This window comes from Netta rufina (genome assembly GCF_964035555.1).
Source record: "Netta rufina genome assembly, chromosome: 22".
Taxonomy (NCBI): Eukaryota; Metazoa; Chordata; class Aves; order Anseriformes; family Anatidae; genus Netta; species Netta rufina.
In genome coordinates, this window is record NC_140146.1 from 8,606,300 (window position 1) to 8,624,920 (window position 18,621).

The 18,621-nt window shown below is 40.6% G+C and overlaps 1 protein-coding gene across 1 annotated transcript in view; it reads left to right on the plus strand.

Moving 5' to 3' along the window:
• Nucleotides 1-13,846: 13,846 nt before the first annotated feature.
• MMEL1 (membrane metalloendopeptidase like 1) overlaps nt 13,847-18,621 on the plus strand; it is a 29,204-nt gene continuing 24,429 nt past the window's right edge. Inside the window, exons 1-2 of the mRNA XM_084300251.1 lie at nt 13,847-14,402; nt 14,539-14,702. Coding sequence (XP_084156377.1) covers nt 14,353-14,402; nt 14,539-14,702 — 214 coding nt within the window. The 5' untranslated portion in view covers nt 13,847-14,352. The remainder of the gene's footprint in view (nt 14,403-14,538; nt 14,703-18,621) is intronic.

Consider the following 18,621-nt stretch of genomic DNA (forward strand, 5'->3'; position numbering starts at 1 on the left):
CAATCATAGTGAAGGGAAGCAGTCAAGTAGCTTGCAGTTTATGAAATAATAACCACATATTTCCTTGCTACTTACCTGATTAGCTTTAACACATACTGCTCAACTAGCTAGTCTTTTTTTTGTAGGCCAAAAAGTTTGCTCAAAAGTAACATTTGTAACATGTTTTTAAGTTGTGAAGCTACACCAGTTAAAAGTCCCACTCCGGAATGGAAGGAGCTGCTGTCATAGTCTAATGGGTTTGCAATAATCAGCACCAGCGTAAAGAAGTGGGGCAGTATAAATGCAAAGCAAAGTGTTCTAATGTCCCAGGCAATGTAAGATGAAAGATGAGATCCAGCAGAGATGAAACATCCAACCTAGTGACTAACACCTTGCTTTCCAGGGGACAGAGACAGCTGTACTACAGACAGGTGAGCGTGGGCTTCTTTCTTTCAAATTCAAGGAAAGTTACTCTGCTTCTAAGCCTACTGACATTGATGAGTACTTCTTGTTCCTAATTGGCATCAAGATGCTATAGGGAAGTTTCTTTCCAAGCGTGAAATTATGTCCTTAAACAACTTCCAGCTACACATGCAAGCTGAAGGAAAGAGCTGCTGATTTTTTTTTTTCAACTAGCAATTAAGAAAGGAATTTCTCCGTTTCATACTGATTTTTTTTTGATACATAGTTGTTTGGGGCTTTGAAATTCTTTAGCTTTATTTTTGTTTTGGGTGTTTGACTGGAATAATAAGCCTCTTTAAAGCTTCATGGTTGCTGTTCTGCTACCATTTCCTCTTTTACTGGTGAGTTTGATTCAATACCAGTTGGCTGATCTTTTTCTCTTGAGCAATTTGATCCTTCAGTGGCTTTTACACCGTCCAAATAATGTGCTCACCCTGTTCAGTCTCTCCTTTGCCACAGTTAGCATTGCAGATGTTGTATAGACAACACTGAGAGCATGAGGTCTAGACACACAGACACTCAGTTGCACTCGAGTAAAGTAATTTCATTACAGAGAGACCAAGAATCTGGTTCTCTTCTGAGTTATCCATGCTGACAGTTAGGAATATCAACACAAGGACTGAAGAAAGAGTCAGGGTTGAAATCAAAAAGAAGAAAACAGTAGCCTACGGGATTAATAGCCTCTCTGCTGAGAGAAGCAGAACCAACTTTCTGAATTTTAGTATGTCATTCATAATGAACTGAAATTTTCATAAAGACCCAGGTCTTTATGTTATGTAAAAGTGGGTTAGCTTAGTTTTCCAAATTCACCCCTATAAGATTGCTGTAGAGCTATACTGAGGAAAAAAATGCTTTCAGGTGCCTAAGACTGCTATTTTTTCAAGCACCAGGAAGGCATATAACTTCTTATCTGTTAGTCATGGTCTAGATTAATGGCTGCTTCTCTCAGTGGATCCGAACTGTTCTCATCAGCATTTTTATTTGTTTCTTTTATCTTCTCTGTCCCCTTTCTGTGCACATTAAACCACTGCGATCAAAGCCCTTATCTCTGTTTGTGCCTAGGCTTCTGATTTGTTCTTTATTTCTCCGTTATGGGCTTGCTCTTCCAACTAATTTCTTGGAATATCAAATAGATCTTTCTGATTAGTCACAGTGAGAGGGGTTTGATTAGCAGCATCGCTGCATTATGCATGCCTAGCACAATTTCACACTCAGCACAACCCATTCTGACACTCATTTCCCAGACTCCTGAGGAGCAGGCAGGATTAAATGTGACCCATTTATTTCAGCTACTGCCCAGCCCATGCACCTAAGAGCCAAAAGCATGCCTGTGCCTTCAGGTTCACATACCTCCACCACTCTCTTGCTGTGCTTTGCCACAAGACAGTATCTTGCAAAAAAACAAAACAAAACAAAACAAAACAAAACAAAACCAAAAAAAAAAAAAAAAAAAAAAAAAAAAAAAACACTGAAGTCCTTGCAGAGTACTCGGCATTTTCTAAGAGACAGTCATCATTACTGGCTGTGGATATAACTCTGAGGCTAATTGTGATCCTTCCGGCAGTGCTAGGGAGGCCATGAGGACCATTTGAGATGCCTTAATAGCATCACTGCTTTTGAGTCTGGCTCTAGCCAGACTGCTGCAATGTTAAACAAGCTATCACAGCAGCCATCAGAGAGGGCATTGCTGTCACTAGGGAGCTGGCTTTGGCTGTTTTCCTTTCAGCCCAGTCTCCCCCGCCAGCAATAGTTATGCACCAGAAATCCATCAGTACTTCTCAACAAACATCTCCCTTCCAGTCCAGGCCGATAAGTCTCATTCTTATCTGATGCCATGCCCCTTCTCAGGGCCTGGGACTGTTCAGTGGAATCACCAACCACCTCATTACATACATGCCATTTTCTAACGGGATATTTTTTCCACTTCCAGACTGAAGAATCTGGGTAGAAGAAACTGCCGTGAGCACTTCTACATGTTTCTTTAAGGGTATGCTGCAATTTGGAAGATTATGGAGCTGTTTGCAACTGCTTTGAGAGGCATTACTCATTCTGTGCCTGCAGCTGATGTCTGAAATTGTTTTCAGAAGGAACTATTGTAATACCTGTTCCTTGAAAGTCTCTTGTGCAACACACTTCAGGACATTCTTACAGCATGCTGGTGTAAACGTTGGATAACTACAAAGAATTTGAGCATAGTTATGAGCCAACACTAGAGTAATCAGGAAGGGAATATGGCCTGATCAACCGGTGTCAACAGTGGAACTGGATACCAATTTATTTGAAACCTACATTCATCCCAAGGAAAGCTTTAACACCTGTAGCTCATGCAACTCTGAGCTGTATGCAGATACTACCAAATATCCCTTTGCTCCCTCTGAATTTCATTTCTTTGAAGTTTTCTTCAACCTGAGCAATGCATCAGCTAGGCTGTAATAATTGCAGTCCATCTACATGGGGAGGCAGAGAAGCTGAAGGAAGACTACCCTGCTGCACCTTGTCACCAGGTAATGAACAAAGGAGGCTTTGAAAGCTTGATTGTTTCTACACAAATGATCGCTTGCCAGCGTTGGCTTTATAAAATATTCAAGATTTCTTACGAACACATAAAAGGGATACCAGATGTGAGAATATTTGTTGCACACACACAGTTATATGAGCAAAGTTTCCTGACTTCGTATGCCGCAGTCAAGCAGGCAAGGAACAGTTTAGAAATGATTGGTTGGGATTAAATAGTCAACTGGAAGCTTTTCTCAGAGCTCAGACAGAGCTAAACTGAACTTTTCTGATTTCAAAAGATCATTTTTTCCTTTAAACTCATATCACCCCCATTGCTTTTTCAATTTCAGTTACTTAAGCGCTCCTAGGTAGTAAGAGAATCAAAAAACATCAGCAACTGATCAAATGCGTTTTTGAAGCTGACATATTGCCTGGGAAGTCATCTTCCTGACTTTCAGTTTAATCCATGGAGCTTCCCAGATTTACATCATGGTGGAAATGTGGCTCTGGCTTACAGCCACACAGACCCAGTAACTTTTAATGAGTTTCTGTGTTTATAAGTGAGGACATTCCACTTGACTTGCAGAGGCAGATGTTTCACTTTAATGACAGCTAATCTAAAAGCCATTTCTTTTACTATCATTTCTCTGCAGAAGATTAACTGTGTTATCATTGTACTGCTTCTGCATCAAGCAATTTCTAATTTGCCAGGGCTCTGAGGAGTCACTGCCATCATTAATTTAATGTGTTACATGAAATTATCACTGGCATTGTAGCCTGCCTTTGGAGTCTTGGCTATTTCAATCATATTTCAGCTAAACTGGCCCATGTCAGGACCCATTGCTTCAGTCAGCCATCACTCAATGACACCTTAAGGATTACTTTGAAGGCGCAGCACTCCAGAGCTGTGGGGTTTAGGATGCTCTCTCTCTTCTCTCCTTTACCCGCTATGGCTTCCACAAATGACTCTTACATATTAATTTGTTCTGTAGGACACCAAAGAATACTGCAGACCTGCACTTGCCTCACAGATGTGTACACCTCTGACACCCCAAGTACAGGACCAGTGGTTTGTTTGGTCACTGAAGTACCTGAAGGGCAGAAGAGGAGGATGATATCACCGTTCGTAGTGTTCACCAACTGAGAAGCGGTGAGGACAGGTTGGGAACAAATTGCTATATAACTTTCATTTACAGTTTATTTCAGAAATTTTACTTTGGGCATATGATGCATGGCCAAGACCTACCACAGACCTTGACAGGTCTACTCTGTGGTCCTGAGGAGCACTGAGTACTTGTTTGGTGTGCAATGCAAGGCCAAGTTTAACTTCCCAGGTTAGCTGTGGGTGTAGGTGTCTCACCATTCAACCTGATCATTTTTGTATTTGTACATTCCCTACATGATTCCAAAAAAATCAAGTGTTACAGAAAATAAACTAGCATAAGGATTTCCCACAGATTGTAAAGGAAATTAAGAACAGTATCAGGTAGGTTTACGTCTCATTCCTGAACTGCGTCACAGTGAATGAGAAAATCTAGCAGTAAACCCAGAGGGGGAGTATAGGAGGGAGCAGGAAACACAGGAGGAGGAGGAAGACTCTGTTCCATTCCAGTTCTGCATTTTTGTTCTGCCCCTCGGTTGTATTTTTGTCTCCAGGTCAGTGTTGTGTATACCTAATGCGACCTGGTGGATATACTTCACGGGTGTCACGTAGCATGATGCATAGGGATCTGAAGTCACAGGAGAGACACAGTTTTAGATCCAGATCAGTAGTGGATGAAATGAAAAACAGACTGATTATTATTTTCCTACTTAGAATGACCATTTTATGGAGTATCTTGATTGCTTAGAAACCTCGGATGTCGTATAAGATTCAAACACTGGCAATATACTCACTACATTCTCTAAAAATTACATTAAAATCTTACAATATTAGGAACGTCTTTGAGTACTAGTAACAATGTAGGGTTAGTTCTTTTAATACAGAGTTTTAACAACAGAAACACTTATACTTCACCATTTGCTTTCTATTTTTTTGCAACCTTGCCAACATTATGTTTGCAATGCTGTTTCTTTTTTTCTCATGCATCATTTGTCCATTCTTGGGCAATAAAGTCTACTTACTGAAGAAAACAGGTAATTATCCATCTACATAAATTGCCCTTTATCCACATCATTAATGTGTTTGGATGTTTTAATTGATTGCATTCTCGACTGCTTTGGATAGCTAAAATGCCAGCTAATGCCATCCAATTAAGCCTCCTAATAAACCTGACTGATGAACTGCAATATAATCACACATCAAGTAGAGATGTAGGGGGAAATGCCACAGAACTGACAGTTTAGAATAGACTGTGTTATTCTGAAAGACCCAAATCACTTCTCAACAGTGAAGCTTCTAATTGACAATAACTGGCAGCAGATCTGGTATCCAAGACCCGATTCAACCCACCTTTCAAGCACATGCTCAAGTCTGTTCCTATCTACAGAACATTTTTGTTTGTTGCTGACTTTGGTTCCTCCCAAGAACTTCCCCTATACTTGTCCTCTTCCTTCCATAATATTCTGTTAAAAATTTATTTTTGAAATGTTTTCTTTCCTAGACTTTTTGAACGGTCATAGGAATGTATTCAGCAAATACATGAAATATATTACCCTGAAGAAGGTAACATGTTGATAATTAGTACTAGGTAGCAAAAAGGCAAAGAAGATATTTAGACTTTTTAAAAATATATTTGTTTGTAAGTAAACAACACTAGATGAGGCAGATATAAGTGAAATAAACTCATACTAAAAATAGGATGTACGCTTCCATCAGTGCCCTGCAGGCAGCTCACCCAAAGATGGCATGGTGTCTGTATGACAGCTCTGGAGGTCTTTTTCTAGGCTCAGAGACTGTAGATTTAATGGAGTAATTTGTGTGAAATTCTCTGCTCTATTTTGCCAGATGCCAGACGACATAATGGTTCCTCTGGCATCAACATCTATTAATCTAATCTTGACTTTGATTCTCTGTGTGACTTTGTTTCATCTGTAAAATGGGGATAATCTTCTATTTCAGATGTTTGTCCTCATCTCTCAGCTCTGGGTACAAAATACTTTGAAGATGACATGCTATTGCAAAAGAGCTACAGATTCTCATCAAACCCATTCCCCAATCAGTGATGCTAGTAGAGGTCACCCCTCTGTTCTGCCTCTGATACTGCACACTCCCTTGTTTATTTATTTGCACAGCTCTTTGGCAACAGTAAATTCAGAGCCTCAGCCCTCAGTGGGAACAAGAATGTGTCCCTGAGCATCCCACTGTATGCAGCCTGCTGGGACAGATGTTGTGTTTATGTTGTAGACAATGGCAAGGGAAACAATAAGAACATTTTGGTTCCTTCTTACAGGCATGGCACTGCCTAAGTTTGTTTCTGAGAGTGAGCTATACACCAACCCAGTAGTACCAAATGGGAAACTAACCACAGAGGTGCATCTAGAATCCAAATCCTTTCCTACTGGGCACTCAGGTACCTCTCTGCTTCTCTGCCAGGGTCCATTCCTGATGTATGGCACCTCCAGCAGTTACTCTGTGAAAGAACTGACCAGATCTCTCTACCTTCGTCTGTGCTGCAGCTCTTGATACTACAGAACATAAACACCAGTTGTTCATTCAGAACACAAGCTCAGAACATCTTCAGCCTGAATGATGCAAGTCTTCCAGTTTCCACAAGCATCCTAACCATTGGTGGGCATGCAGGAAGGTGAGGTGGAGGTGAAAATGGGATGTTTGCTAAAAGTTAAGCACATGTATAAGCATTTTGATAATCCAGAACTTCACACTATGGATAGTATTGCTAAAAATAAGTGTAAGAATTTATTGAAAAGTTGGCTTTCTGTATTTAATTAGATGATACATATGTGGTATATGAACTCATATGACTGGTTATATACTCTTCATTTTTCAGTTGGTCTGAATATCTTCCCTTTGAGAACAGAACTATCATACTTAATTTGAAAGATACAAACAATACATGGTTAATGGATATTACTGCGGAAATTTTGTGTGTCTTGTAGCTGGAAATCATTTCAAGTAAAATAACTTAAATTCATTTTGTTTGCAGTCTGTCTTTCCATGTACCAAAATAAAGCAAAGACATGCCTTTTAAGTCATGCACATCTATTTTTAATGACACAACATTCTAAAATTCTAATTGCAATATTAAGCACTACATGGAAATTAAATGTATGGAAAATCAGGCATTGCCTTCCAGAACAAGTTTTCCTGCCATAGATACTTTCAAACCTCTTGGGAAAGAATTAAAGCATGTCAAGTTAAACTGAGAACTGTCCTAAGATTTACTGTAATAGGAGAGACTTTTCTAAATGCTAACAAGCTAGTAAATCATCTTGTCCCATTAAGGACAGTACTGGTAGTGCCTGCTGCACAGTCTGTTTTCTCCAGTCTAGATATAAAATCAAGTGATTTCAAATATGGTGGAAAGGGTTAATTCTCCCTGATAAGTCTCCAAGCAGAGCATTTAATTCATTGGGCATTCTAATCCACCTCTGTGTGAGTGAACGTATGAAGGAAGAGAGAGAGATGTAGTCACAGTACTTTGCAAGACCATTTCTTGGGAAAAGCCTTGTTAAAGAGATTAGTGCTAATAACAAGAATAAGTGTTTGATTCTGATTGCCAAAAAATGTAAATATTCTAATTATATTGCAGAAGCTTCATGAACTACCTGCCTTCTACAGCTGAAAAACAGTCTCCACCAGGCAGAGGTAAGACAAGTTCTTATTTTTACCTGTTTCTCTCTGCAGAGTGCATGCAATTAGAAATTAATTGCAGAAGCCATTGTCTTTTATACCTAATACCACTGATGTCTGATTTATTTTTTTTATGATGTTCAAAATATCATTGTCTCATGAGGGAAGAGTTTTGAAACAGCATCTAAACTTGGAGGTTTTACTGATTCTAATCTGTTTCAGATGTGCATCTACTGGGGGTTATTTACTCTACACACATCTGGTAGCCAACCAGCTATGAGAAGACATTTGAGCACTGTTTTTTCTGTTGTTTTGTGTTTTGTTTTGTTTTGTTTTTTTTGTTTGTTTGTTTGTTTTTCTGTTAGTTGACAGATAACAGGGTTAGGCTGGCTCTCAAAGACAAACCCATCATTTTGAGCACAATGAGTTATCTTCTGTAGTCTGCATCCCTGCTACAATAAATCAAAGGGTAGCCGTCATTCTAGAGTCATTATTTGTGCTGATTTATGGAGGATTAGGCTGTTGTGGTTTTTTTTTGTTTGTTTCTTAATATCACCCTATAGCTTCAGACTGTCTGTTGTATTTAAGGAAAGTGTATATACCAGACTAATTTCTGCCAGTTTCTTTAATACTCCTTTCACTCTTCAGAATGCAACAGCATAGACTGAGACTGTGAGGTGAAGGAAGGTATTTGCTAACACTCTGCAGTATTGTGCTGTTGCATACTGCTTTGGTTACTAAGCAAAATAGTGATTTGGATAGTAAATCTATTCGTTGTATACACCTTGGGGCATGGGAGCTTTCTTATTTACATTAATTCTGTGATTCTGGGATTAATTCACATACAGAGAAAAACAAATACATCTTAGTACCTGTGTAACCTGAACATTAGAACCCAAGTCACAACAGAAATGAGCTATCATTACAGAGTTCTGGTTCTTTATTGTCCTAAAGACAAACAGAAAAGTAACAAGAGTTTTAATGCAGTTTCTTGGAAGAGTTTTACAGTACTCTCCATACCCCTACTTTCTCTCTCACAGATACAGTGGAATTGGTAACTAAAAAAATAAATTAAAAATATTTCACATGCAACTGATTTCAGATATGGTATCGGACTTTTACCTGATATGGGGATAGAAATACCTCCAGAGATGGGGCATCCACAGCTTCTCTGGGCAGCCTGTGCCAGTGCCTCATCACCCTCATAGTAAAGAGCTTCTTCCCTATATCTAATCTAAATCTACCTTATTTTAGTTTAAAACCATTCCCCCTTGTCCTGTGACTGCACACCCTGGTAGCTCTGCATGCTTTAATGTTCCAGCGATACTCAGAACAGAGCATTTGGCTGCTTCAGGAGATCAGATGTATAAAAAAGTTGGATTACTTGTCTGTTTTATGCAACTTGAAGGAATAGCTTTTCCACTGCTGCTAGCTACAAGCAGCTCATGCCGAAGGGAAGCCTTTAAGGAACTCCAGAAGTTAGCAATTGCTTGGTGCTGAGCGACTGCATAGAATAACTACAGATTGCACCATAACGCCAAAAGTTTCTCAGTGTTTCCACATTCCCACAGGAGGCTTGGCCAGGGCTGCTTTGGCATCTCTAAGTATTGAAAATGTTAGCCACGGATGTGAATTACATTGCAGGTAGCTGCCAAGGCCAGCCCCTTGCAGCTTCCCAAAAGCTTCTGCATTAACCACCTTGTACAGGAGTGATGGCACAAGAGGGGTTGCATGCCCACTTCACCATAAAGGCTTTGGATGGCTGCCTAAGAGACAAAGATTTATATGTGACCTTTTGCATGCATTCAGGGCAAAGCCCAGAAGCCTGGCATCGAGAGGTATGGGATTTTCTCTGACATCTTAGTGTGCATCGGTTTATAGGGAGATACAAAATGTGATAGAGTTGGGTACCTTGTTTCCATGGGAACAATACTTAAGCCACATCATACTAAGGATGATGTCAGCACCACGTCCTGCTTGGGTTTGATCACTTTAGGAGGTTGCAGTGCTTATACACTTAGTGTAGCTATTTAGTGCCTGTGGGAGAACCCCCAAGCACCAGCTGCTGTATTATTCATGCCATCCCTGATTCTTAGAGTATATGGAGAGCAGCAACATCTGTTCAGATGACTCAGCCCATTCAGTTACATCAATACTAAACACAACAAATGTTGTAGTATAACCTGAGTAAGTGTCGGGAGAAGGTCATAGCCAGGGCATTGAGGAATGACTGCAAAACCCCGGGATGGGAGGAAATGAATTAGGTGATATATTCTCATACAGTGCTACCACAGGAGTTCTGACATACACATTACTGACGGTAAAGCGAACGTATGCACAGAGAAAAAAAAGTGCAGAACCCCACATAATTTTTATCTGTAGAAAAAATTATTTCTGAGTTGAGAGTTGAAGGTCAATTTCACATGGTGGGCAAGTAAGACATAGCAACCAAACCTCTGGGGAAGATGGTTGTAGTATCCTTGAATGCTATGTTACTCCCAGCATGGTGTCTCAGGTGTAGCCATGGTTATTACAGATTCCCCAAGGAAAATATGAAAACAAAAATACTCATAGCCCTGAATCACGTACAGTCTTCCAAGCAAGTGAGGTAAGAGCTAGTCTGTGCTGTCTGGGCTTGAGCTCTCTGACTATAAATTCCTCACAGACTTGAGAAACTTTTCTAAGGAAAAAAACAACCTTTAATAAAACCTCCAGACTAGGTTCCTCCCTCTCTGCCAGTCTTGGAACAGTTCTGTATTGTTTGGGATGTCTTATGCCTGAGGAAGTACCTCTTAAATAAACAGTCTTATGTGGGGTCTTAACATTCACAGTAAAAAACACCCTAAAAGAAGGCAGTCATCCAGATTGTCTGCTTAGGCCCCAGCCCTTCAGGGTCCAAGTGAAAAATATTAAAAAAAAAAAAAAAAAAGTTACAAAGCAAGCAAAAAGGGAAAAATCCTTTCAAAGTAGCCCAATGTAAACAGCAAATGCCTTATTACTTCATGTGTTTTGAATCTAAATTGCTTTGGGGAAAAGACAGCATGTATCCCAACAATTGCAAACCCTACTGTTTCTCAATTTCTGGAAAAAGAAATCCCCAGATTGATGTTCACCCTTTAGAATTGATGGTACTTCTCCTCATGCAGAAGAGAAGGACTTTCTTACAGCACAGGAACCTAAATGCTTGTCTCCAGCTTTCCCATCACAAACAGAAACATCTAATAAAAACAAGATACATCAGCAGTAAATCAAAACCCCTCCTACTGTCTAGTATTGCTGGCTCTGTAGCTACAGACAAATGTTTTATAGCTCATGTCTGCCCTTGAAAGCTTAATCACCAACCAGAAGTGTATCATGTCCTAATCAATAATGCAAACAATGACAAGATCCTTTCCCACCCAAGGACCTTTAAAAATTATTCATCTCCCCACCTTCCGCATGTCTATTTTAAGGGCATAATCCTGCTCTCACACATACTCACAACTCCCTTGTCTGCCTTTAGGAGTAGCTCTCTGCTTGCCTCTCCTAAGGGGGGAATTTGCCCATAGATGCATCAAGTAGAAGAAAGAGAGAAGTATTTCCCCCTGAGTTTAAAGATACAAAAGGATTCTCCCCAGGACCGTCAACATCAGATTTTCCCAGTGTATTTCATCTGCAAAAGTGCTCAGGGGATTATTTCACTGATATCTTAACAACAACAATCAATTTCACTTTTAGGTTCAGCACGTGATTTTTATTGGCTTGCTGTATAATTTAATTATCTGAAAGCATGCAGTGGTGGGGTGCTCGTTCATTGCAGTGATTGCTCCTAAGCCTCTGAGCCTTTCAGCTGTATTCACAGCCTCTCCTGGCTCTCACTCCTTGCCAAGCAGTCTTAGGGCTTCCAACTGACTTGGTTATACTTGCCTGACAAATACAATGTGTGTATACCTAAGACACTTAAAGTATAGGCTGTGTTTGCCAAATCAGTGCAAATTTGAATCATAAGAAGGTAAAAACTTTTCCCAATAGGAAAATGGAGCCAGTAGTCAGGTAGCTCCTTTACATCTCTGCAACAACTGTGAACTTCTGGATATCTGCTTGGGGTAGTGTACTGCTATTGCTTACCCAGGTGCAAACTTGCTATAGAAGAACATTTAAAAAAAAATAATTTATCACATTCTCTCAGGTCTTATTCTAAACTTACTGATCAATTTCCTCCCTTTTTCCACATTCTCTAAACAAAAAGTTAGAAGGCTCAGCACTACCTAAACCAGGGATGCCACCCACTAGATCAGGTTGCTCAGGGCCCCATCCAGCCTGGTACGTGCTGGAAGACTGATAATATAAGCATTTTCCTTACAAATACTAAGAAGTTTATTTCAGAGCTAAGCTACACAAGAGAAATAAAAAATATTTGTCACTGTTGACTTCCCAATCCAAAGTTCAGATTGGCCTACAATAACCTCTAGGAAATGAAAGCCAGTGCCATCTGCTACACCCAAAGTTCCTTTTATTTCCTACTGGAAACAGGATACCTTTTCCTCTGCTCTGTAAGGAAGCAAAGCCAGCAGAGATACAGGAAAAGATTTTTGATATAGTTCCCACTTTGTCCCAACATAAAATAAAAAGGAACTGCAGGATTTTGTTTATGACTGGCAATATTTTTCAATGGAATCTCTGGATTATCTGGGGATCTAGGAGATAGGTGTCCTTGGGGCTCATGCAGAACCTCAACTTTTGGCCTTGATCATATCATTCGTTAGAGCTGTTTCTTGGGTCTTCGTAATTCTTCTGTCCCTTGATTATATGGGGAGCTAGTTCCTGCACCCAAATAGCAGGCAGTCTGTATCCCCCACAGCATTCCCAGCCTCAGACACCACGTTAATCGCCGTGCTTATGATAGGCGTGCATAGAAAGCAGTAGGCACAGAGATCTTATTCTTGGCATCTTGATTCTCCATCTGTCAAACGGGCAAAATAATGCCCTTTGGTGTAGTACTGCCGCAGTACAAAAATAACTACGTTGAATCTGTGAGCTGCTTGTCTACTGCAGTGTTACGGGCCTGAACTACCCAGACCTTCCTGAAGGCCAGCTGCACCTCGTGGTAACTACGCAGTAAGGAGGTGGAGGATTCACACACACAAGAAACTAATCTTTTACTGGATGTGGAACCCCCTTCAAACAGAAATAAGAGATCTCTTAAGTCACAATTAAATTTCTAGCTCCGTTCTTCTAAGCAACCTTCCCTTCTGTAGCTCCTTTTCACATATGGCCACCCAGGATCTGCAAGTACATCATTTTTATTTTTTTTTCCTCCCAGATCCTTGTGTTCTTAGACTCCTCTTCAGATGGAGGGATGAGAATAGCTGCCTTCACACTTGACAGAAGCGTAAGATAACTCGACTCTGAAAGAAAGGCACATTCTCATACAGGTTTTAAGGCAGAGCACTGACTAGAAGAGGAGGCTCAGACCCCTGGCAGAAGAAACTGGCATTCATTGTTTCCCACCCCATTCAGGGAGACAGGTCTGTGCTCATATTCTTGGAACATTTCATTTGTACGTTCCCAGCAAACAGCACTGCCTCAAAGAAATCCCTGCTCTGCCCTCAGCCCCTCCTCCTTCCTTCTCAACACACACCTCTCCGGTCAAGAGGTACCAACCTTCATTTATATAGGATCAACTTTGGCAGGACCAAGGGGAAAAAAAAAAAAAAAAAAAAAAAAAAAAAAAAAAAAAGAACCTGCTTCTCCCGCCATTACAAAGTCAGTTCTGGAAAAGTGTAACATAAAACCTAAGGGAAATCACATAACCACCTTTTTATTGTCTTATCCAGCTGTTACATGGATTTCCAAGGAGCAGCATAAGAGAAGTTCTGTGCCCAGCCTGCACCTCTCTATAAATCAGTGTGTTTTCAAACTAGAAGCTGTTTCCCTGTATTACACTGAAAAGCTGCCAGCACTCGCGGAGCCAGAAGGTTTCAATAGGTTTGCACCTCTCTAACTTCTCATTCCTCCTCCGAGCCCAGCAGCCAAATAACCTGGTGGCAGATTTCGGGAAAGCTAGAGGAAACTTAGCAGCAGCTACAGCAGAGGGTGTAGCTTGTGCTGCCTGCCGCTCCGAGCGCGGAGCCCTCAGCCTGCTCGTGTGATGCAAGCCCTCCTCCCCCTGCTGCTCAGGAGCATTTGCCTGAAGCTGGGAACTGCAAACAGCTGAGCTCAGAACTTTGGGCATGGCTCTGAGAAGACCGAGAAGCCGGAGGTCAGAAGCTCCTGCAAGCCTGGGAGCCGACAAGTGTTCTTGGAGCCTTCTGCTTCCCAAACCCTTTTTCTCTGCTAAGGGCAGAGCAGGCACGGCTCAAAGACACTCACACCTGGAAGGATTTCTGTTTGGATTCTACTGCTGCAGACAGAGCCCAGCAGAGCTACTCACGTCCACGGAAGAAGAGGGGAAAATTCTTTGAAGCAGCAAGATACTTTTCGAAGCAGGGAGTGGAAGGAGGCAGTTTTTCCCCTCCTTCCCCCCTTTTGGGAGAAAGGAGTTACCCAACCTAGTCATGAGACTTTTCCACGCTTCCCAAAGCAGGTTTCTGAAGTTATGACCCTGCACCACTGAGTCTGGGGTAGCGTAGCACAGAGCAGCCCCCACATCCTGAGTGCAGGCAATCCGGTAGGCACGGAAAATGGAGAATGAGGTTGGCAAATCTGTGGACAATCAAATGGACAAATACATGTAATAATTTGGAAGTTTTCTTTACCTATCCTTGCTTTTATTCTGCTTCCTTTTTCTCCCTGATTTGTCATGCATTTACCCCGTTTTGATTTAGCTGTGCTGTTAATTCTCTCTTACCCTCTCCTCCTCAATTTAGAGTTACAATAATGGGGAAATCAGAAAGCCAAATGGATATTGTGGAAAAATCAACAAAACCTGGGAAGAAATCCTGGCGCTTTGTGGCAATCGGTCTGGCTGTCTTGCTGCTCCTCATGACTTGTTCAGTGGTCACCCTGGTAATCCTGTATGCCAGCAGCAGAGGTAAGTAACCTATGAGTAATTTGCTTCTTTCCCCTGCAAGCAACATAAGTCTTTTCTGCAGAGCTAAATGAAAACAAAAATACAAGAAGGTGAGCTCACCTCTGTGAGGGACTTCACCATCTCTGCCTTGTTCCAAGCTCACAGAGAGAGGATTATGTTGGATTTTATTTTGTTATTAAATTATGTGAAGTAAAATTTTGTTTTTAAGTAACTCTATGCGTTTTACTGAGTTTAACATTATTTTGACAAAGGCCAGAATAGTTGCACTATTTTTCAAGGGGAAAATGTACATTTGTGTGTCTTGACATTGCCATTTTATATAGTACAATGTGAGAGCTTTTTAAAAAAAAGTCAGGGTACTGCTGGAGAGAGAGAGACTTTTTAATATTACATCAGGCAATTTGAGCTCTAGATGAGATGTGGTTCAGCGACTTTCATGAGAATGACTTGCCAGGAACTTGACAAAGAAGCATGTTACTTTGATGTGCTTTACCTCAATATATTAATTGCAGAGCACGGTTACTCCCAAAACCAAGGTTTTCCACTAGAACACCACTTTGCAGTCCTGTTTAAAAATTCTGTGAAGCAATAAACAGGATTGGTAGCAGCACCTGCCTCGTGTTTATCAGTTCTGTCAATGTCTCTTGGTTTCAGAGCTTTGTTAAGCTGCTAAAGACAAAAACCTCCTAAGTATGAATAGCAAAACTAAAGCAAGGCAGTTTTCTCCTTACATTGTCTCTGCATCCCTGCCTGCAGTGAACTGCTTTCTTCAGTATTTGTAAGTACATCAACACCATGCATTGCTGAGTAATAATTCATGAGAAAAGCCTTATTGTTTGCTCCTTCACTGCCAACAATTGAATGTTACCAGCATTTGTTCCAGTGCTAGATGAGATCCCAGAGTATTTGGTATTCATAATACTCAGCACTAAGTTGCTGATATTCTGTTACCTCAGGAGACAGAAAAAACAACAACTCCCCAGAGCAAGGTAGAAAAAACTCCCAGGAGTAGGAATTTCTATATCAGAACACTGGGTTATGAAGACTTTTGTTGCTTGGGTGTATAAAAGATTTGAGAAGGCTGCTGTACACATTGCTTCTTGGGCTCAGGCAAATAAGAATGTAGGCATTATTAATATTTGCCCCAATGTCAGTCTCAGATCAAGATCCATGCAAAGAATCTGTGCACACAAAGCTACTGTGAACTATGGAGGAAAAAAAAAAAAAAAAAAAGGCAAGCTTGTTTGGGGAAAAGGAATTCCAAAATCTAAATATTTTGCAGGCTTGTATCAGCAATTATGCTTTCATTCCAAATGTTTCCCAGATCCAGACATTCCTGAGCAGAACGTGAGTGCAAAATGATAGCAGAACTGATATGCAGCTACTCCCTGCTCTTTTTTCCTGCTTTCAGTACTAACCTAGAGTAGGTTTCTCTCTCTCAAGTGGAGTTTAAGTGTATGTAGTTGACCTACTACAACAGGAGATGCCAAGATGCAGTCATACCCCAGAGCAGCAATCAGCTTTACGTAAGCAATAGGTAGGACCTGAGCAGCAGGAGCTTCAGTCTGCACAAGCTGCTACACAAGCAAGAGCTTTTCAGTGCAGTTGGTGAAAGTTCAAATGCAGGACAGGGACATTTTTTGTTTCTTGAAAATTTTGCCCAAATACTCCACTTGGTTCTGTTTTGATATCTAGGTCCACATCCACACCCAGTCAAAAAGCCTGTTGTTGACTTAGCGAGTGAAAAGTATATATTGCTCAAAGCAATAACATGAGAATAAATCCTACACTGCAACAGGAAAAAATGCAGCTGAACAGTATTCTTGTGATAGAACCAGGAATACTACCCTTTATTATTATTATTGTTTTTTAATTATTATTTTTACTAATTTAACTCAAGTATGAATTCTGAAATCTGTATGGGATAGTGCTTTGTTTACTAAAAGCTTATTCAGTCCAGAGCTCTTTGCTTCATCTTTTTACATCCTTTATCAGACTAACACTACCCAGACAGGCTTTTAAAAATAATTCTATTTAGCTAATGGAAAATTAAGAGGATTATCTCTCTTTTCTTTTTAAATACATGAGCGTATTTATAGGCTTTGGTTCAGGGAGCATATTTTTGTTCTTCTTGTATGTATCCTGCAGAAAAGCATTGTTGTGCATGAAACAAGCCTCTGGCTAAAGCAATACTACATGTAATACACGTGATTATTGACTGTGATTTTATCTACATACTCAGACAAAAAAAAGCCGCACTGAAGCTCACACAGCAGGTTGTTGTATAGTTCTAGAAGCTCTTTGGGGATTTTTGACATCCCAAGTAGTTTTTATACTCGTAAAATGTTGTCTAAATAAGCTAAAAGAAAGTATAGTAAGAATAGCAGAGTAATATTTGGGTGAACATAGAAGGCAGGCAGACAGAAGTGAAGTCATTCATTTTTGAATCTGACTGCAGCATGCTCTCAATTACATCTTTCCATCACCACCCACACATCTTTGCAGCCTTTTCACAGCTCTCTCGCAGCTATGTTCCACAAATATTTACCAACCTCCAAATCTCATCACTTGTTGTAGAGGTTACAATTTGAAGAACATTTCAACATTTATTGTAGCTGGCACATCAAGTCGTAGTCAGTGACTTCTCCAAACAACTTGCATTCTCACCTAATTGCCAGTCCTAACCACTCAAATATATTAGCACTTTAATTGATATTTTATTCACTTTCTGGCTGCTAGGCTTGTAGGGTTTCTCAGGTGAGGTTTGCAGATTTCTTTTTGTTTGCATCCCTACTGGTTTTCAGTATTCACATTTATTATACAGGCTGTCATGGAGCTAGTGGGCCTACTCACACACCTCCTAGGCAGTTTACAAACAGAAATACAGTCTTTGGAATAAGGAGTACCTTGTTCTGGGAGCGGATTTCATAAGACCATGCTATGCCCCTGCATTTCCTATGCTGTAAATGGAATTAATGTGCATTTAAATAATGGTTTGCAAGAGCCTGCTGACTAGGAGCAATACCTAAACTCAGTGCTACCACAGCAGGGAAAAGCTGAGATCTGGCTCATCTCCTGGACTGATGTGTCGTCATTCTTTGGCTCCATGGATGTTCATTAGTCAGTCATCTAGTCAAGGAGATGGAGAATTTAAAGTAGTAGCTAACACAAAAGTCATGAGGAAATGACATTTGGGTGGCAAGACTCAATTCCACTAAGATGAAGCTAAGTGAATGTAAACTGTGGAGGTTGTTAGTGGGAGTGACAGGCCACACAAGGCTGCAAAAGTAGGCAATTATTCAGCCTACTGATCCCCACCTAAATTTGCATCAGCTGTACTTACAGACAGAATGTAGGTTAAAAAAAAATCACGAGAAGATTGGAGAGAAAAAACATCTGGGTTATGGAATCCATCTGAAGACACCGACGTGTGGCATAGATGATCCTTTCAGAGAAAGAAAAGCTAAATCTGACAATGACATTATCTGTTGCAAACAATGTGCTGTTATATAGCAACAAAGGCAGTCTGTGGTGCTGACAGCACTTCTGCAGGTGAGAACTGTGGTAGGAAGAGATAAGGTGCTGAAAGGTAAAGCTCACGCTCGACTGCCTGATGACAACTGTGGATCTAAATTGTTTCAATGTGTGCCATCCCCAGCCATCTGTGGTCCTCAGAAAGCACAGTGGCAAACCACTAAACACAAACTGCATGCCTCAGAGGTTTCAGAGAATTATTTGATTATTTGCTTGGGTTTGCCTCTCCGCCTCTCCAGAAATAAACTTCAATAAGGCAGCAACCTTTTTTTTTTTTTATTTTATTTTTTTTTTTTTAAAGTCATCACTCAAAAGATGAACTGCTGAAAAGAACTACAGTGCTCTTCAGGCCTCAGGAGTTATTCTGATAAGCTGCTGCTTACCA